The sequence below is a fragment of the Grampus griseus genome (genome assembly GCF_964374135.1).
Source record: "Grampus griseus genome assembly, chromosome: 12".
In the NCBI taxonomy this organism is placed as follows: domain Eukaryota; kingdom Metazoa; phylum Chordata; class Mammalia; order Artiodactyla; family Delphinidae; genus Grampus; species Grampus griseus.
In genome coordinates this window covers 48,998,758-49,020,538 of record NC_139006.1, presented here as the reverse complement: position 1 = coordinate 49,020,538, position 21,781 = coordinate 48,998,758, and the positions used below count along the sequence as shown (strand labels likewise).

Sequence of the window (21,781 nt, the reverse complement as noted above, 5' to 3'; positions counted from 1 at the left end):
TATCACTTGTATGTGGAATCTAAAATATGATACAAATCAACATATCTATAAAACAAAAACAGACTAGTGTTTGCCAAGGGGAAGGGGGGAATAAGGGAGGGAAGAGATGGGAGCTTGGGATTAGCAGAGGCAAACTATTATATATAGGATGGATAAACAACAAGGTCCACTGTATAGCACAGGGAACTATATTCAATATTCTGTGACAAACTATGACGGAAAAGAATATGGAAGAGAATATATATATATAAACTGAGTCACTTTGCTTTACAGAAGAGATTAACACAACATTGTCAATCAACTATACTTCAACAAAATTAAAAAATTTTATATACATATATGTGTGTACATTATATATATATAAAGCCTCCCTCACCATCTTCCCAGAGCACTGAGCAGGAGCTCTGGGAAGGGCCACATTGGGATCCAAGGGACTTTGGCTTTTCTCTCTCACCTCCCTAAATTGTAAGGCCTCTCTACTGCAAACCTAAACCAAACAAGTCATTTACATATGGCATAAGACCAGATTTTTTTGGGTCTTTAACAAAAGTCTTTATTTGAAGGCATAACAGTAAAATCTAAAAGAAATTTCTAATAAGATGTGTTTATATTTTATCCTGAATCAGACACGTTTGAATACCCCCCTACCATATGATCCAACAATTCCACTTCTGGGTATTTATCCAAAGGAAATGAAAACACTAACCTGAAAAGATAGCTGCAGCCCCATGTTCATCACAGCATTATTTACAATAGCCAAGACATGGAAGCAATTGTCCATTGATAGATGGGTGGATCAAGAAAATGTAATTTTATATATATATAAAATTATATATATATTTATGAATACATATAATTATATATTATATAACCATACTTACATATATAATTATACATATATAATTTTATAATATATAAAATTATATATATATAATTATAAATACACACACACACACACACAGTGAAATTTGATTTAGCCATAAAAAGAAAAGGAAATCTTGCCATTTGTGACAACATGAATGGACCCTGAGGGCATTGTGCTAAGTGAAATAACTCAGAGAAAGATAAATACTGTTTGATCTCAATTCATGCAGAATTGGGAAAAAAAACAAACAAACATGAAAACAAGCTCATAGATATAGAGAACATATTGGTGGCTGGGCGGGTGAGTGAAATGGGTGAAGATCATCAAAAGGGACAAACTTCCAGTTACAAGTTAGTCATGAGGATGTCGTGTACAGCATGGTGAGACAGTTACTAACACTGTGTTGTACTGATATATTTGAAAGTTGCTAAGAGAGTAGATCTTAAAAGTTCTCATCTGAAGAAAGAAAGCTTTGTAACAATGTGTGATAATGGATGTTAACTAGACTTATTGTGGTGATCATTTAGCATTATATACAAATATTGAATCATTATATTGTACACCTGAAATAATGTTATATGTCAATTATATCTCAATAAAGAAAGTAAATTCTCACAAAACTTTTTAACTATGAGTACCTAAATGCCTCTTGACCTGTAATGATTAAAATATTTACTATCTGGCCCATCATGCTTAAAAGCATGAATCTGAAAACTTATTTAAAATTGTTAAGTGAATTGCCAGTTATCCAAACATTTCAGAGTGCATGACTTGGGAGTAGAGGTTGTAGGTAAAGGAGGAGAAGTAGGAGAAGGTTGCATGCAGTTAGGACGTTTTTATGTCCAACTCAATACTCATTGTAACATTTAGTGGCAAAACATTATTTAGGCAATGGACAGTAACTATTATTGTCTTTTTCAGCAACAATTCACATGGAAAGTACTGTTATAAGCAATTCTACTTATTTTTCTGATAACTTTTCTGATAACTTTCAGAGCAATACTAATATTCCCGTATATTAGAGGTAACTTTACTTGAATAAGTTACACTAAATCTACTATTTTCCATGTCTAACTAGTTTTCATTTAACCATAATTGGGTATTATCAATGACATCACTCATTCTCCGTTTCTTGAGTGTTAGCTGTAGACAGTACCTGGCATTTCTCATTCATTTGTTACACAAATATTTATTGAGCCTTATTTTATGCCATGCACCACCACAGCTACCTAGAACAATGTGGTAAGACACAAAGGGTGCCTGCCTTCATGGGTCTTGCATTCTTCCTCAGTACATATAATAAAAATGGTTATCAAAGTTTTTAAAAATCACAACAAAACTTTGTCCAGGGCTTTCTATTATCTGTGGATAATTGACACCAAAATAGGACCACAAAGGTAAATCTAATTAAAACAGGGGCCAAAAATGCACCATAAGTAGGGGGAAAGTATTCAATTGATATTTAATTTAAAAAATAAAGAATTATGGATCTATATTTTCATTTAATTGGAATTTGCTAATAATTTAATTGTCCCCCCCAAACCTTAAAAAATAAATCAAGGGTTGATTTTAGTGGGCCTTAATTTTTCTAACAACATTGTATGTTGGCACGAAATATCTTTTATTTCTTGTTCAGCTTTTCAGAATGAACATTAAGAAGGTCTGCATCATCTGGGTTAAAAGTAAGTACAGTTGACCCTTGAACAATGTGGGTTTCAACTACGTGGATCCTCTTACACAGATTTTTTTTTTCAATAGCAAATACTACAGACCTACACTATTCGCAGTTGACTGAATCCACACAGGTGGAGGAACCAGAGATACAGAGGGCAGATTTTCAACCATGGCAGAGGGTGGACACCTCTAACCCTCACCTGTTGAAGGGTCAGCTGTACTTATATAATATTGGTCTTGTCAATTTTCCTGAATATGTGCCTTAATACTAGATATTCAAATCATTTTCTCTTGAAGCATCTAGTGGGTCATTTTCCTTGCTCATTTTCTTATTAACTGGTCCTGCTCTTCCAGAACCATACTTTTCAGTGGCCTTGTCTGTGATTTGATCAGGTCTGCAAGAATACTTTTCTCGACTTCTTTAAATTCAGCAACTTCATAAAATTTGAAATTTTGCTTTATAGTTGACATGCATTTTAATTACATTGTATTGTTTGAGTTAGGCCAAACCAGTCAAGTATGACATTGACTCAATGAGGCAGAAATGGAAATTAGTGACAAACAGGGAAGGACTGTTTGAGCAGTCACTAGTTAAATAATTTATTGATTTGTGAATATTTTAATTTTTTTTTTTTGCTTCACTATCCAACCTCATAACTTTGATGATCTGAATAATCAACATTCAGCAAAAAGAATTTCTTGTACTTTTGATTTATATTCTCAACCCTGATCCTGTAGATCTAAAAGAAACAAAGATAATGAAGTTAACTTTCTTTCAGAACAAAAACTAGCAGAGCTGTGAATGGCTTCTCAATTACTGAGCTATCTAGAGTTTGCCTATGTTAATAAAAATCTGAAAGAAAGCAAAAGCCATGTCTCAGTTTAGAGGTGTAGACCTTTGAGCCAGAGGTGGAGAATAATCCATAAACTGCAATATTAGAATAAAAGCACAACCTCTCTCACCCCAAAAAGAACCGGAGCCCTCACCCCACCCTTTCTCAATTCCAGTTCAAGATGCTAGTCAGCAACTTGGCAGGACAGCAAAACCATCACAAAATGTTACACCTTCTAATGACATAATGACAATCAGCCAGACACTAGGTATCTACATAACTGAGAGGAAAATTCTTTCATAAAGATTTGTACTAGGTAGAGAACAGACTTGCAGTTGCCAATGGGGGAGGGAGGTGGGGGAGGGATGGGTTGGAAGTTTGGGATTAGCAGATGCAAACTATTGTATATAGAATAGATAAACGACAAGGTCCTACTGTATAGCACAGAGAACTGTATTCAATATCCTGTGATAAACCATAATGGAAAAGAATATGAGAAAGAATATATGTGTATATATATATATATATATATATGTATATATATATATATATATACACACACACACATACATGTATATAAATGAATCACTTTTCTGTACAGCAGAAGTTAACACATTGTAGGTCACCTATACTTCAAATAAATAAATATATAAATAAATAAGATTTGTACTAGGATTCTTGAATGTAAAGGAAAGAAGTAAAATTTAAAGTTGGTTCATTCAGAGACCCAAACTCCTATTATGTCATGATGGTTTCTTAATCCGCTCAGAATTTCCCAAACAGTTGCTGTTAATGGTTTGCTTGTACGGTATTCCTATTTGCAAGTGTAACATCCCTGCATCTCTCCCTTTCGGCTTGTTATATCTGTGTCATGATTTTGTGAACAGGAGAACAAATGGCAGCCGACTCCTGCTAGAAAACCAAAGCTTTGAAAAGGCCATGGCAGAAGTGGAGATAAGTTTCTCTCAGATGTCAGAGTTTGAGTGCTACTCCTGTCTCTCTCCTAATTAAATTCCAAGTGAAGCTACTTCCCTCTTATGGGACATCTGCCTCCTAGCTGACAGAACTCCTTCTCTCCCTTTGGGGGAGAGCGTGTAAGGGGATGGATCTTGACTTGTCTCCATTATGCCTCAAGAAGAACTAGAGGATAAAATAACAACCTTCATTTTAGTTCATGAAATGAATACTACTATCTGAAAATTTATAACATGTTTAGGAAAAAATCTGTTAAAATACTTTCAAGTTATAGAATCACTACAGTTTTGGAGCATGCCTTTACTTATGTGCTTAGTAATATTTTTTCAAGGATTTTAAATTTATTACTGCAAATTTAATAATTATAGCAATGGCTTAACGAAAGGTAAGAAATATAAGAATGAATGCTTAGGTATACAATAAATACCTAATATAATAATCTAAGAGTAATCATACAAAGAATCTTAACACAAATGCTTCAAGAGTTTTAAATCACTTAATAAATTCTTTTTCAGTAAAAATTTACAAAAATGTCATCAAAAAGCAGACCTATATGATTTAGTTAAATATATGTGAGGAAAAAGTGTTGACACATGAGTGTTTTGTGCAAATAAATATTGTTAAATAGGTATTTAACAATACCTAAAGCAGGAGCGGACGAGTGGACGCAGCTGGCTGCGAAGTCGCGGGACTTCTTTCTCTGGATTTCACTGGGTCCACGACCCAGGGACAGGGACAAGCCAGCAGCAGCTTGCAGGGATGGTCAGAATCTGAGGTATTCCAAAATTGGAAACTAGGGCATAGAGAGGGTAAGTAAGCTGCCTAAGATCACACAGCTAGTAAGTGGTGAAGCTGCAATTCTCACCGAGGAGGAGGCCATCAAGGCTGGAGCTGGTGGGTGAGGATAAGAACAGCCATGTGGATGAAAGGCTCTTGGTGTCCAGCCAGGAGTCAGGGCTCTGCCTCTGAGGTGGGAGAGCCAACTTCAGGACACTGGTCCACAAGAGACCTCCCAGCTCCACATAATATCAAACAGTGAAAATCTCCCAGAGACCTCCATCTTAACACCAGCACCCAGCTTCACTCAACGACCAGCAAGCCACAGTGCTGGACAACCTATGCCAAACAACTAGCAAAACAGGAACACAACCCCACCCATTAGCAGAGAGGCTGCCTAAAATCATAATAAGGCCACAGACACCCCAAAACACACCACCAGACGTGAACCTGCCCACTAGAGAGACAAGATCCAGCCTCATCCACCACAACACAGGCACTAGTCCCCTCTACCAGGAAGCCTACACAACCCACTGAACCAACCTTAGCCACTGGAGACAGACATCAAAAAAAACAGGAACGATGAACCTGCAGCCTGCAAAAAGGAGACCCCAAACACAGTAAGATAAGCAAAATGAGAACACAGAAAAACACACAGCAGATGAAGGAGCAAGATAAAAATGGACCAGACCTAACAAATGAAGAGGAAATAGGCAGTCTACCTGAAAAAGAATTCAGAATAATGACAGTAAGCATGATTCAAAATCTTGGAAATAGAATGGACAAAATGCAAGAAACATTTAACAAGGACCTAGAAGAAATAAAGATGAAACAAGCAACAATGAACAACACAATAAATGAAATTAAACATACTCTAGATGGGATCAATAGCAGAATAACTGAGGCAGAAGAATGGATAAGTGACCTGGAAGATAAAATAGTGGAAATAACTACTGCAGAGCAGAATAAAGAAAAAAGAATGAACTGAGGACAGTCTCAGAGACCTCTGGGACAACATTAAATGCACCAACATTCGAATTATAGGGGTTCCAGAAGAAAAAGAGAAAAAGAAAGGGACTGAGAAAATATTTGAAGAGATTATAGTTGAAAACTTCCTTAATATGGGAAAGGAAATAGTTAATCAAGTCCAGGAAGCACCGAGAGTCCCATACAGGATAAATACAAGGAGAAATACGCCAAGACACATATTAATCAAACTGTCAAAAATTAAATGCAAAGAAAGCATATTAAAAGCAGCAAGGGAAAAACAACAAATAACACACAAGGGAATCCCCATAAGGTTAATAGCTGATCTCTCAGCAGAAACACTGCAAGCCAGAAGGGAGTGGCAGGACATACTGAAAGTGATGAAGGAGAAAAACCTGCAACCAAGATTACTCCTCTACCCAGCAAGGATCTCATTCAGATTTGATGGAGAAATTAAAACCTTTACAAACAAGCAAAAACGGAGAGAGTTCAGCACCACAAAACCAGCTTTACAACAAATGCTAAAGGAACTTCTCTAGACAAGAAACAGAAGAGAAGGAAAAGACCTATAATAACCCAAAACAATTTAGAAAATGGGAAGAGGAACGTACATATCGATAATTACCTTAAATGTAAATCGACTAAATGCTCCCACCAAAAGACACAGATTGGCTGAATGGATACAAAAACAAGACCCTTATATATGCTGTCTACAACAGACCCACTTCAGACCTAGAGAAACATACAGACTGAAAGTAAGGGGATGGAAAAAGATATTCCATGCAAATGGAAAACAAAAGAAAGCTGGAGTAGCAATTCTCATATCAGAAAAAATAGACTTTAAAATAAAGACTATTACAAGAGACAAAGAAGGACACTACATAATGATCAAGAGATCGATCCAAGAAGAAGATATAACAATTGTAAATATTTATGCACCCAACATAGGAGCACCCCAATACATAAGGCAAATACTAACAGCCATAAAAGGGGAGATAGACAGTAACACATTCATAGTAGGGGACTTAAACACCCCACTTTCACCCATGGACAGATCATCCAAAATGAAAATAAATAAGGAAACACAAGCTTTAAATGATACATTAAACAAGAGGGACTTAATTGATATCTATAGGACACTCCATCCAAAAACAACAGAATACACATTGTTCTCAAGTACTCATGGAACATTCTCCAGGATAGATCATATCTTGGGTCACAAATCAAGCCTTGGTAAATATAAGAAAATTGAAATTGCATCAAGTATCTTTTCCTACCACAACGCCATGAGACTAGATATCAATTACAGGAAAAGATCTGTAAAAAATACAAACACATGGAGGCTAAACAATACACTACTTAATAATGAAGTGATCACTGAAGAAATCAAAGAGGAAATAAAAAAATACCTAGAAACAAAATGACAATGGAGACACAACGACCCAAAACCTATGGGATGCAGCAAAAGCAGTTCTAAGGGGGAAGTTTATAGCAATACAAGCCCACCTCAAGAAGCAGGAAACATCCCGAATAAACAACCTAACCTTGCACCTCAAGCAATTAGAGAAAGAAGAACAAAAAACCCCAAAGCTACAAGAAGGAAAGAAATCATAAAAATCAGATCAGAAATAAATGAAAAAGAAATGAAGGAAACAATAGCAAAGATCAATAAAACTAAAAGCTGGTTCTTTGAGAAGATAAACAAAATAGATAAACCACTAGCCAGACTCATCAAGAAAAAAAGGCAGAAGACTCAAATCAATAGAATTAGAAATGAAAAAGGAGAGGTAACAACAGACACTGCAGAAATACAAAAGGTCATGAGACATTATTACAAGCAACTCTATGCCAATAAAATGGACAACCTGGAAGAAATGGACAAATTCTTAGAAGTGCACAACCTGCCAAGACTGAATCAGGAAGAAATAGAAAATATGAACAGACCAATCACAAGCACTGAAATTGAAACTGTACTTAAAAATCTTCCAACAAACAAAAGCCCAGGACCAGATGGCTTCACAGGCAAATTCTAGCAAACATTTAGAGAAGAGCTAACACCTATCCTTCTCAAACTCTTCCACAATATAGCAGAGGGAGGAACACTCCCAAATTCCTTCTACGAGGCCACCATCACCTTGATACCAAAACCAGACAAGGATGTCACAAAGAAAGAAAACTACAGGCCAATATCACAGATGAAAATAGATGCAAGTATCCTCAACAAAATACTAGCAAACAGAATCCAACAGCACATTAAAAGGATCATACACCACGATCAAGTGGGGTTTACTCCAGGAATGCAAGGATTCTTCAATATACGCAAATCTATCAATGTGATAAATCATATTAACAAATTGAAGGAGAAAAACCATATGATCATCTCAATAGATGCAGAGAAAGCTTTTGACAAAATTCAACACCTATTTATGAGAAAAACCCTCCAGAAAGTAGGCATAGAGGGAACTTTCTTCAACATAATAAAGGCCATATATGACAAGCCCACAGCCAACATCATCCTCAATGGTGAAAAACTGAAAGCATTTCCACTAAGATCAGGAACAAGACAAGGTTGCCCACACTCACCACTATTATTCAACATAGTTTTGGAAGTTTTAGCCACAGAAATCAGAGAAGCAAAAGGAAATTAAAGGAATCCAAATCGGAAAAGAAGAAGTAAAGCTGTCACTGTTTGCAGATGACATGATACTATACATAGAGAATCCTAAAGATGCTACCAGAAAACTACTAGAGCTAATCAATGAATTTAGTAAAGTAGCAGGATACAAAATTAATGCACAGAAATCTCTGGCAGTCCTATATACTAATGACGTGAAATCAAGAAAACACTCCCATTTACCATTGCAACAAAAAGAATAAAATATCTAGGAATAAACCTACCTAAGGAGACAAAAGACCTGTATGCAGAAAATTATAACACACTGATGGAAGAAATTAAAGATGATACAAACAGATGGAGAGATATACCATGTTCTTGGATTGGAAGAATCAACATTGTGAAAATGACTCTACTACCCAAAGCAATCTATAGATTCAATGCAATCCCTATCAAACTACCACTGGCATTTTTCACAGAACTAGAATAAAAAATTTCACAATTTGTATGGAAACACAAAAGACCCCGAATAGCCAAAGCAATCTTGAGAACGAAAAACGGAGCTGGAGGAATCAGGCTCCCTGACTTCAGACTATACTACAAAGCTACAGTAATCAAGACAGTATGGTACTGGCACAAAAACAGAAAGATAGATCAATGGAACAGGATAGAAAGCCCAGAGATAAACCCATGCACATATGGACACCTTATCTTTGATAAAGGTGGCAGGAATGTACAGTGGAGAAAGGACAGCCTCTTCAATAAGTGGTGCTGGGAAAACTGGACAGGTACATGTAAAAGTATGAGATTAGAGCACTCCCTAACACCATACACAAAAATAAGCTCAAAATGGATTAAAGACCTAAATGTAAGGCCAGAAACTATCAAACTCTTAGAGGAAAACATAGGCAGATCACTCTATGACATAAATCACAGCAAGATCCTTTCTGACCCACCTCCTAGAGAAATGGAAATAAAAACAAAAATAAACAAATGGAACTTAATGAAACTTCAAAGCTTTTTCACAGCAAAGGAAACCATAAACAAGACCAAAAGACAACCCTCAGAATGGGAGAAAATATTTGCAAATGAAGCAACTGACAAAGGATTCATCTCCAAAATTTACAAGCAGCTCATGCAGCTCAATAACAAAAAAAAACCCAATCCAAAAATTGGCAGAAGACCTAAATAGACATTTCTCCAAAGAAGATATACAGACTATCAACAAGCATATGAAAGGATGCTCAACATCATTAATCATTAGAGAAATGCAAATCAAAACTACAATGAGATATCATCTCACACCAGTCAGAATGGCCATCATCAAAAAATCTAGAAAGAATAAATGCTGGAGAGGGTGTGGAGAAAAGGGAACACTCTTGCACTGCTCGTGGGAATGTGAATTGGTTCAGCCACTATGGAAAACAGTATGGAGGTTCCTTAAAAAACTACAAATAGAACTACCATATGACCCAGCAATCCCACTACTGGGCATATACCCTGAGAAAACCATAATTCAAAAAGAGTCATGTACCAAAATGTTCATTGCAGCTCTATTTACAATAGCTCGGAGATGGAAACAACCTAAGTGCCCATCATTGGATGAATGGATAAAGAATATGTGGCACATATATACAATGGAATATTACTCAGCCATAAAAAGAAACGAAATTGAGCTATTTGTAATGAGGTGGATAGACCTAGAGTCTGTCATACAGAGTGAAGTAAGTCAGAAAGGAAAAGACAAATACCGTATGCTAACATATATATGGAATTTAAGGGGAAAAAATGTCATGAAGAACCTAGGGGTAAGACAGGAATAAAGACACAGACCTACTGTAGAACGGACTTGAGGATATGGGGAGGGGGAAGTGTAAGCTGTGACAGGGCGAGAGAGAGGCATGGACATATATACACTACCAAATGTAAGGTAGATAGCTAGTGGGAAGCAGCCGCATGGCACAGGGAGATCGGCTCGGTGCTTTGTGACCGCCTGGAGGGGTGGAATAGGGAGGGTGGGAGGGAGGGAGACCCAAGAGGGAAGAGATATGGGAACATATATATATGTATAACTGATTCACTTTGTTATAAAGCAGAAACTAACACACCATTGTAAAGCAATTATACCCCACTAAAGATGTTTAAAAAAAAAAAAAAACCCTAAAGCAGTATTCCAAGTCTAGTTTCTTTGTGGTATGGTTTGTACTAATCATATACTTACAATACACTTTGAAAGCAAACTTCAGTCTAATATATTCACATTTTTAAATACTAATCAACCTGGTGGAAAAAGCAGTGGCCTGAAATGAAAAAAATATGCAATTCACGTCCCTATTGTGCCACTTAAAAGTTATTGACCTCTAAACGTGTCATCGAACCCCCGCAGTCCTCAGTTTTCTCTGTTCTAAATTGAAAAGTTTGTAATCTAGGGTCATTAGCCTCACCATGTAGGCTCTTTTCATTTCTGAATTGGTGGGGTCCAAATTATTTGTTATCAAATGTAGCAAATAAAAAATGGATTCCATCATTTTCTACTACTCCAGAGAAGCTTCTACTTGTGGAAGGTGGACTTAACATTGAATTTTCCAAAAAGCACATGTTAAGAGAATTTCTTCACTGTCTTTATACAATCAGAAGTGACCGCCAGAGTCCGGGCCAGGAGTCTAAGAAAATCCAGCCACTCTTTTCCCATCGTGCTGCTCTTCCATCTTTCTGAGAGCAGATGTATTTGATTAAGGGTATCAGTAGCTTCTCATGAAAGAATAGGTGAATTAAATCAACACTAATTTATTTAGTGCTCATGTTCAAGATACTAGAAGAAAAATTGTCCATGTCTAATTTGTGCTGATTTTTTCTAGGACCCACTGATCTCAGCATGAAGAGGCAGTTGGCGACCAGCTCAGGATCCTCCAGCAGTTCGAGCTCCAGACCCCAGCTGAGTCCAACTGAAATCAATGCAGTGAGACAGCTGGTTGCAGGATATCGGGAATCCGCTGCATTTTTATTGCGTTCCGCAGATGAACTGGAAAATCTTATTTTACAACAGAACTGAGTCCAGCGATGATCCTCTTCACTGAGGTTTAAATTTGCAGTTTCCACTAATGACGTTTTGATTTCCCAGCAGAGATGCATCTGGTCTTACTGCACAGTCTTAAGAGAAATATTTCCATTATGCCACATTGTCCTTGATCCATAAAGTGATGTGTTTAGGTGCTTCAAAGGAACTCTGGCCTCTGAAGTACTTGAGATACTTTAATGTGTCCAGCCTACTGTTTTTTGTTTCAGTGTGCCAGCATAAATACCTGGGGCAAAAAAAAAAAGGCTGTATATTCCTAATTCAAGGATAAAACAGAAGAAGCTTGTGGTATAAAAAGTAGTTCAAGATCCAACTGAAATATTAGTGGAATTTGCTACTGACTTACTGGACTGAAAGCTGCAGTATCTGGCAAAAAATAAAAGCCAAAATTTCTCATTGCTACAGGATATAACAATGAAAAGGATCTTGTATTTTAAAAAAATATGTAATTTTTATAAAAAGAAAACTTGTTTTTCATTCAGAATTGTCATTTTTACTTTGGTAACTTTTTCATAGGTCCTAAAAGAAAACTGTTTTGAGAAACTACTGTAAGTACCTTTTCCACCTCCCTTTGCCTTCTCCTCTTTCCAAATTCTTTCTACAAAAATAACACTTGATGCTGGGGCAAAAAAATACCCTTGCCTACGTTCTTTAAATCGTCGCATCAGGAACTACTTCCAAGAGAAGCCTGCGTTTCTGCACTCATGCTGGTCTCAAGCATCCCACTCACCATTGCAGCTTTACCATAGCGGTTTTCACCACAGAATTTTTTAATATTGAAAAAGACATATCATTGAAAAAAAAAATGACACCTTGATTTCTTACAGCTGCTCTCCCCAGATTGCCGCTGCTGTCTTATGGGCATCCCTCTAGCAGCCATTGGATGTCGATGACTGAATGTTAAAGAGGTTGCAAGTGACAATCTGAAAATTTGCACTCTTGTGTGTAGTTTTCTTTTCTCTCTTTCAGAAATAGTTCCCAAAAAGACCATTACCTCTCCTGATATAATTTGTATAATTTACAGTTGTAGGTAAAAATGATGTAAAGAACTCTCAGTGGATGCAGCTGCAATCTACAATGAACTGTCCCCTCCTCTTCCCCATATTTTGCCCTTCTTCCTGATTTTATAGTGTTGAATACACATGAATGGTGTTTTCTTTGTGCACTGAGGCAAGCCTATTTTTTAAATATTTAGGGAGGAGTACATCAGTTTACGCTTCTTGTACAATTTTTTTCTGTTGTTTGGCTTCGGTTGGATTACAGGTTCTTTGTGCATTCCTGAATTTGCCTTATTTCATGTAAAATTTATGTCATTTGGTTTTTGATAAGTTGAAGACATCAGTGATATCTCTTAACTACTTGTTACCTATAGTTTTTCAAGTAATGACTGTGATTGTGACCAAGTAATGTGCACTTTTTCTTGTAACTGTGGACATTGCTATGCTCTTTTCTTCTAGTGTTTCTAGAATTACTGTTCCTTACAATTACGTAAACAAAAAACAAAAAAACAAAAAAGAACTTTTGTGATACTGTTGGTGAATATAATGTGAAAATCTTATTGAAATATGAGTATTTTGGAAATACATAGATGCACAAACATCTTTTAAGGTGTGGATTTAGAGTTTGCTTATTTAAATGAAAATTCAAAAACTGAGGGCTGGTATAATTTTCTCTGTTTTGTTGGGTTTAATAAACAGATTTCTGTGTTAAAACACTGATTGTGAAACCTTATAAACTTTCTGAATGATATGAAATGTTATTTTATACCTACATTTAGCACAAAATTGACAGTTCAAACATATTTCAAGAACATCCCAAGGTCCCCCAGAGCTTCCACATTCAGTCTAATAAATAATTTATTCCAAGAAGGGGTAAAGCAGATTAGCAAACCATGGGTATTTCATCTGACTGTTTAAATCTGATTTAAGAATTTATGTTTTATTCCCCATTTTTCATGAGTAATCTGGCTCTTTTAGTCACTCCTAATTTAACATTTTGGGAGAAGCATACCTGTTTTAAGTGCCTGTTTATGCTTTGGGTTTTGTCGTAAGAGTATTGGAAGCTTTGGCATGGTTACTATTTAACAAAGTAACACCCCGGTTTGAGATCAGCCTATACATAAAAAATCCTTAATAGCGATAGTAAAGCAAATGGATTAGAGAAAGGGAGTTCCAGCAAGGTGCTCTTGTTTTCATTTCATTTTCATCTTCACTTATACTCCCACATCCATCCACCAAGGAGTAAATTCCCCCCACATCTTCTGCTTTTTGCACATTTATGTAAAAGAATGAGGGTACCAGGATTCCCATCGTTTCCAGGGGAGAGCTCAAAGGCCAAAACGAAGTACCATGTTGCTTTCCTTTTCCTTTGTAACTTGTACCTGAAAACACTCTGGTCCTTTTTAACCCTCTGTCACAAGAGAATAGAGATCACATCTCCTTTATAAAGCATTCTGGAGAAATTGGGTGCAGGTTCATATTCTCATTCAAATGAGGTGATATAAAACTCTCATAAACACGGAGGTCAAATAGAATTTTCTGCCACTTCTGACAGCTTTTCATACAGCAGCAGTTTCTTGTCACATATGTATTACTTTATCACACTTAATAAGAAAACATTCCTTGAAGTAACCATAGAGAATGCAAACACAAGCAGTTACTGAATTTTCTTAAATTGTGTTAAGGAACAGCACTTGGTAAAAAGGGCATTCCAGGAACGATAGCCACTGTTTACTGATTATTTACACATGGAAAAGGCATTGTATTTCCTTTAATTCTCACAATAACACTAGGAGATCGGGATAGTCACTTTACATTTTACAAGAAGGCTCAAGAAAATGAAGTAACTTGCCGCCAGGAGCACCGAGCTAGAGAGAACTTGAAGCCATTATTTGACCCAGGTAGGCCTAGCGCTGGAGCACCCCCTATTGGTCGCTACAATCTGTTGCCTCCCAGGTACTAAATCCTTAACATTCTGCACTGACTTGGAACCAGGCCTGTTTATGCTAAAGTTTAGCAGTTTTATTTGTGTAGTTAAATAATAGTTATGACATCAAATAAACGATCTGACTAAACACGGAGAGTTTTATCCCACTTATAGAAGTTTAATTTCCTTTAAGTTATGTTCTCTACAAATATAAAGAACTACAATAAAGCCCACCACTAATGAAAATCAAATACATAAAGCAGGAAGAAAAGGCAGTGACTTTAAAAAAAAAAAAAAAGACAATGGGGACTTCCCTGGTGGCGCAGTGGTTAAAAATCCGCCTGCCAATGCAGTGGGCACAGGTTCAAGCCCTGGTCCGGGAAGATCCCACATGCCGCAGAGCAACTAAGCCCGTGCGTTACAACTACTGAGCCTGCACTCTAGAGGCCGTGAGCCACAACTACTGAAGCCCGTGTGCCTAGAGCCTGTGCTCCGCAACAAGAGAAGCCACCACAATGAAAAGCCTGCACACTACAACGAAGAGTAGCCCCCACTCACCGCAACCAGAGAAAGCCTGCGTGCAGCAACGAAGACCCGACGCAGACATAAATAAATAATAAATTTATTTAAAAAAAAAAAAAGACAATGATGGGTGCCAGTAGTGAATCCGGTAAGGAAAGAGAAAAGGGATTATCCAGCTGAACCTGCAAAGGTAAGTTTGTTCACCTGAGATTTCAGTCTTAGGCGGGTGCTATTTTGTTCTTTTGATTAATCTTGGTACCATTAACACAAATACCATTCAAAGACTTATCTTTCTATGTCAAAAATATTTTCTAATTTCGTACAGCCCAGGTTTCAAAAGTTTAGTTTGTAAAGAAAAAGTTCCAAAAATAAAGCAGGTAAACAATACATTAACATACTGTTTATCTTTTAAATTGTGTTTGAGATGCAGAAATTTGGTAAAGATTGAGCACAAGCTAACCTACAGGAGTTTGCCATTTAAATATGATTAAAATCTCCTTTCTTAAAAATATTTTGAAAGGAGATAAAAATGCGACTAGTAGATTAACCTATCTCCAGTTTTAAGGTCAATCATTTTCAACATTTAATTTTGTTTTCAGATTGCAAAAGAAACTTGAGAAATACAGGAAAAGAAGGAAAGATAATCCCAGCAGCCATAGAGAACCATGAATAACATTTTATAGTATATCTTTCAGAGCTTATCTAAACAGGTATATAAACATTCTTCTGTTTGATTTTACTGTATATGGTGTTTCCTTATCTGATTTTCTGTCCTAAAAATATACTATGAATACTTCCCACATCATTAGGTATTCTTCTTAAGTATTATTTCTGATGACTATAGTATTACATTGTATGAATGTACTTGTATTAATTTTCTATTGCAGCTGTAACAAATTACCACAAACACTATAAATTTATTTCAGTCTGCTAAGTTGGAAGTCTCACTGGGCTAAAATCTAGGTGTCAGCAGGAATATGTTCCTCTCTGGTGGCTCAAGGGGAGAATCCATTTCTTGGCCTGCTCTAGCTTGAAAGCTGCCTGCATTCCTTGACTTGGGGTCCCTTCCTCCATCATCTAAGCCGGAGCTTAGCATCTTCAAATCTCTCTGTAACTCTGACCTCCTTTTCTGCCCCCTCTTCCACCTTTAAGGACCCTTGTGAGTACACTGGGCCCATATGGATAAAGTAGGACAACCTCTTTTAAAGTCAGATGATTAGCAAACTTAATTTCATCTATAAATTTAATTCCTTAATTTGACATATAACAAAACATATTGACAGGTTCTGATGATTAAGATGTGGACATCTCTCTCTGGGGGGCATTAGTCTGCCTACTCTAGTTATCTTAATTTCCCTTTTTTTTTTTTAATATGCCTCTGTACCCAACTGTATTTCATCCATTCACCTGTAGTAAAGATCCTAAGTCAGCAGCACAAATATTTTACAAGTAATTGTTAGCTGCCGTATCTGTACTTTTTCTTCTTATGAAGGGTATAGTTTTTTGGAAATTATTTTAATGACATTTTTCTTTAATTTCTCACATTCAAATCAAATGTAATAAACAAATACATATGGTAAATGTGCAGCTAAATCTTTCAAGGGAAATGAAACAAAAATACCTCTGAATTCTTTCCTTACTTTGATTTCTTAGAAAGTGCTTCTGCCCAAGAAATTCTCTGAGATATGTTTAAGGCCATCTCATTAGACCAGAATAGGTACACGAGGATCCAAAGCTTAATCAAATTCTGTAAGCAATGCAACCACATTCATAAAACTTCTAGTGGTAATTACCAGTGGTGTTTTATTTACTCTGAATAAAAGATATATTAATATTAGATGTTATTAGATGACATGTCTTTTAAACAAAAATACCTCTGAATTCTTTCCTTACTTTGATTTCTTAGAAAGTGCTTCTGCCCAAGAAATTCTCTGAGATATGTTTAAGGCCATCTCATTAGACCAGAATAGGTACACGAGGATCCAAAGCTTAATCAAATTCTGTAAGCAAAGCAACCACATTCATAAAACTTCTAGTGGTAATTACCAGTGGTGTTTTATTTACTCTGAATAAAAGATATATTAATATTAGATGTTATTAGATGACATGTCTTTTAAAAGGAAGGGTTTGGCAATAACATACCTATTGAATTTAGGATAATCAAATGAGTTTAAAAAATAAACCTCTTTACCTCCATTTCTTTGTGAGAAAACTATTTTATTAACATATTAAAATTTTTATTTCCCCTCATCTACTGTGCTTTTTTTTTTCCTTTTCAATTGCTATCCACTGAAAGAAGATCAAAGATAATTCAAGACCATTTTTAATGCTGTGAGAGAAAAAGCAAACAAACAGTAAAGCATAGACCACAGAGAGGAAATACTATTACTCAAAGTGTGGAATTGGCACCAGTTTTTTTCCCTCTAAAGTGTTGACTTCTCATTTTCTTTGTTTATTGGGGAATGGATAACCCCAGGCCCCCCCATGAGAAATGCCTCTACTCATGTAAAGCACTCCATTGCAGTGACGGAACAAGTGGCCAGAGATTCCACAACAGATTATTTAATCTTAGTTCCTTTGCTAGTGGAAGGATTCCGAGGTCTGTCTTGAACTAAACCCATAGAGTATTAAGCCTCTTCGCCCATTTTATTTTTCATTCATTTGAATAGCATATTCTTTGACCTACTATGTGCAGGGCATCAGGCTCTGATACAGAAAAACTATTCCTGCTTCAAGGGGTCACATCTAGTGGAGGAGAGAGACAGAGGTACAGATGGTTATAATACAAAAGGATAAAGAGAAACAGTGTAACATGTAATGATAGAAACATGCCAAACAGGTCAAAGGAGGGCACAGACCTCTATAAGAGTGGGGGAGGGTAGGTGCAGGGAGCTAGTTGGTCACAGAGATGGAGCTGTGGGGAATACTTGGCAAAAGTGTTGAGTTTGTTTAGGGAGGATGGACGAATGAAAGATGCGTGAGTTAAAGACATTTTTCAACTACAGAGTACGCCACAAGTTGAGGATGGAGGAGGCATGGAATAGCATGGTGGGCAGTCACTTGAGCAGTTTAGTGTTGCCAGAAGGCAGAGTTTGAGATGAAAAGAGATTGACTCCTGGAGAGGAATAAAGGAGCCAGATCATGCAGGGCCAGACCTGCCATGCAAAGGAGCCTGGCTGTGTCCGGCCGAGGATGGAGAGACCCTAGCAGGTTCGCACAGTGGTAAGTGTGCATTGGCACCTCTGTTGACTATTTGCTGGAACTTCAGTGGAAGAAGATGACGTAATGCTAGATCACAGGACCTCCCTCCATCCCCAAAAGTAAATTAAATAAAACTAATAGTGAAAAACAAAAAGTATTACATAAGTAGCATATGAGCAATAAAGGAATGGGCTTTGTCCTACGCCCACTGAAAGGTGGGAGCCGTGAAGATTCAGTAAATGTCACAAATTAATGTGACTTCGTCCTTAGGAAACAGATCTGAGGAAAGAGACTGAATGGAAAGGAATGTTGAAAACCCCACTATTAAAGTTCTAGTTGGAAGAAAGGAGAATGAGGGGTGAGTGGACCAGCTTGTGGAAAAGTATGTACACAACCTTCAGGAACGCAAGACCCTTGCTGCCCTCCCGACGAGTTTCCAGAAGTAGAAACACCATCAGGACTTGCCATTTCATGTGTTCTCTGGTGAAAAAGACAAGCTGAAGAGTAAAGAGGAATACAGTGATACAAGGGTATGCTTTCTACAAAAAGAAATGGAGATACAATCGGCATTTCCCTTGCCCCCTTCCCATCCTGTCCTTTTTCTCCTCTCATTTACCTCTTCCTCACCCCTGACTAATAAGTCAGTGGCCAAAACTTATGAGGTCCAGTTGTCTTATTTGATTTTCTCTTCTGAGAGGAAAACAGGCAAAGGTGCTGGAGGAAAGGGAAGGCATTAGGAGAAATGAGTTACTGGATCTCACTGCCTCTGTCAAAGTGAAGTTCCAGAGTGTCCACCGCAAAACTGGGGAATTTAGGAATCTTAAATTTCCTATCCCCCAATATGGATAGCACACAGTTCTGCCTAAGTGGAGTGAGTTATGAAACTGGACTACAAATGACATTGCAGAAGACAATGATCACAGACTGGTTACCCCAATCTCAACAGCTAGCATCACCTCCCAGAACCCTGCTCTCCAAACTTTCAGCAAAACAAAAGCAGATAGAACTCAAAATACCTCACCCTCAGGATGCAGGTCAAAGAGAAGAAGTGTGAGTTTAGATAGAAAAAGAAAAAGGGGGAAAGAGATGTCAGGGAGAACCTAATCACACTGTATTTGGAGAAACAGTAAGTATAACAATGAACATAGCCCATAAATATGAATAAAATATAAACAAACAGTATGGCACCTGTATATCCAACCAACAGCAAAGAATGGAAGTCAGGCAGGCAGACATGGAAGAGTAGTTTCTCCAAGTTTTTTTAAAAATACATTTGAGAGAGACCTTCAAGATGGTGGAGTAAGACGTGGAGATAACCTTCCTCCCCACAAAACATCAAAAATACATCTGACATGTGGAATAACTCCTACAGAACACCTACTGAACGCTGGCAGAAGACCTCAGACTTCCCAAAAGGCAAGAAACTCCCCACATACCTGGGTAGGGCAAAAGAAAAAAGAAAAAACAGAGACAAAAGAATAGGGATGGGACCTGCACGAGTGGGAGGGAGCTGTGAAGGAGGAAAGGTTTCCACACACTGGGAAGTCCCTTCACCCTGTGTGCAAGCACAGGTCACTTCCACACCAACCCTTCCAGGGACCTGTACAGCCCACCACTTCCAGGGTCCCCTGATCCAGGGACAATTTCCCTGGGAGAACACACGGCACGCCTCAGGCTCTTGCAACATCACACTGGCCTCTACTGCTGCAGGCTCGCCCTGCATTCTGTACCCCTCCCTCCCCCGGCCTGAGTGAACCAGAACCCCCGAATCAGATGCTCCTTTAACCCCGTCCTGTCTGGGCAGGGAACAGACGCCCTCAGGCGACCTATACACAGAGGCAGGGCCAAATCCAAAGCTGAACCCCAGGAGCTGTGTGAACAAAGAAGAGAAAGGGAAATCTCTCCCAGCAGCCTCAGGAGCAGCAGATTAAATCTCCACAATCAACTTGATGTACCCTGCACCTGTGGAATACCTGAATAAACAATGAATCATCCCAAAATTGAGGTGGTGGACTTTGGGATCAACTGTAGACTGTTTGCTTTCCACATCTAATTTGTTTCTGGTTTTATGTTTATCTTAGTTTAGTATTTAGAGTTTATTTTCATTGGTAGATTTGTTTATTGATTTGGTTGCTCTCTTCCTTTTTCTTTTATTTATATATAGATACATTTTTTTTTCCTTTTTCTCTTTTGGTGAGCATGAATGTGTATGCTTCTCTGTGTGATTCTGTCTGTATAGCTTTCCTTTTACCATTTCCCCTAGGGTTCTGTCTGTCTGGGTTTTTTTGTTTGTCTGTTTGTTTATAGTATAGTTTTTAGTGCTTGTTATCATTGGTGGATTTGTTTCTTGGTTTGGTTGCTCTCTTCTTTCTTTCTTTATTACTTTTTAATTTTTCTAGTTTTAATAACTATAAATTTTTATTTTAATTATTTTATTTTATTGTTAATTTTTCTTTCTTTCTTTTTTTCTCCCTTTTCTTTGAAGCCATGTGGCTGACAGGGTCTTTGTGCTTCAGCCAAGTGTAAGTCCTGTGCCTCTGAGGTGCAAGAGCCGAGTTCAGGAGAAAGGTCCACCAGAGACCTCCCAGATCCACATAATATCAAATGGTGAAAGCTCTCCCAGAGATCTCCATCTCAACACTAAGACCCAGCTCCACCAAATAACCAGCAAGCTACAGTGTTGGACACCGTATGCCAAACAACTAGCAAGACAGGAACACAACCCCACCCATTAGCAGACAGGCTGCCTAAAACCATAATAAGGTCACAGACACCCCAAAACACACCACCAGACGTGGACCTACCCACCAGAAAGACAAGATCCAGCCTCATCCACAACACAGGCACTAGTCCCATCCACCAGGAGGCCTATACAACCCACTGAACCAACCTTAGCCACTGGGGACAGACACCAAAAACAATGGAAACTAAAAACCTGCAGCCTACGAAAAGGAGACCCCAAACACAGTAAGTTAAGCAAAATGAGAAGACAGAGAAACACATAGCAGGTGAAGGAGCAAGGTAAAAACCCACCAGACCAAACAAATAAGGAGGAAATAGGCAGTCTACCTGAAAAAGAATTCAGAGTAATGAAAGTAAAGAAAAGATGATCCAAAACCTTGGAAACCAAATGGAGAAAATAAAAGGAATGTTAAACAAGGACCTAAAAGAGCTAAAGAACCAACAAACAATGATGAACAACACAATAAATTAAATTAAAATTTCTCTAGGAGGAATCAATCACAGAATAACTGAGGCAGAAGAATGGATAAGTGACCTGGAATATAAAATAGTGGAAATAGCTACCACAGAGCAGAATAATGAAAAAACAA

The 21,781-nt window shown here is 37.5% G+C and overlaps 1 protein-coding gene across 5 annotated transcripts in view; it reads left to right on the top strand.

Moving 5' to 3' along the window:
* The window catches only part of NOL4 (nucleolar protein 4), a gene marked incomplete at both ends in the record, with an annotated part of 392,149 nt that extends 380,372 nt beyond the window's left edge, over positions 1-11,777 (top strand). For all 5 annotated transcript variants that reach the window (XM_082668191.1, XM_082668190.1, XM_082668188.1 and 2 more), the window contains one exon: positions 11,584-11,777. In XM_082668191.1, coding sequence (XP_082524317.1) covers positions 11,584-11,777 — 194 coding nt within the window. The remainder of the gene's footprint in view (positions 1-11,583) is intronic.
* Positions 11,778-21,781: the final 10,004 nt, after the last annotated feature.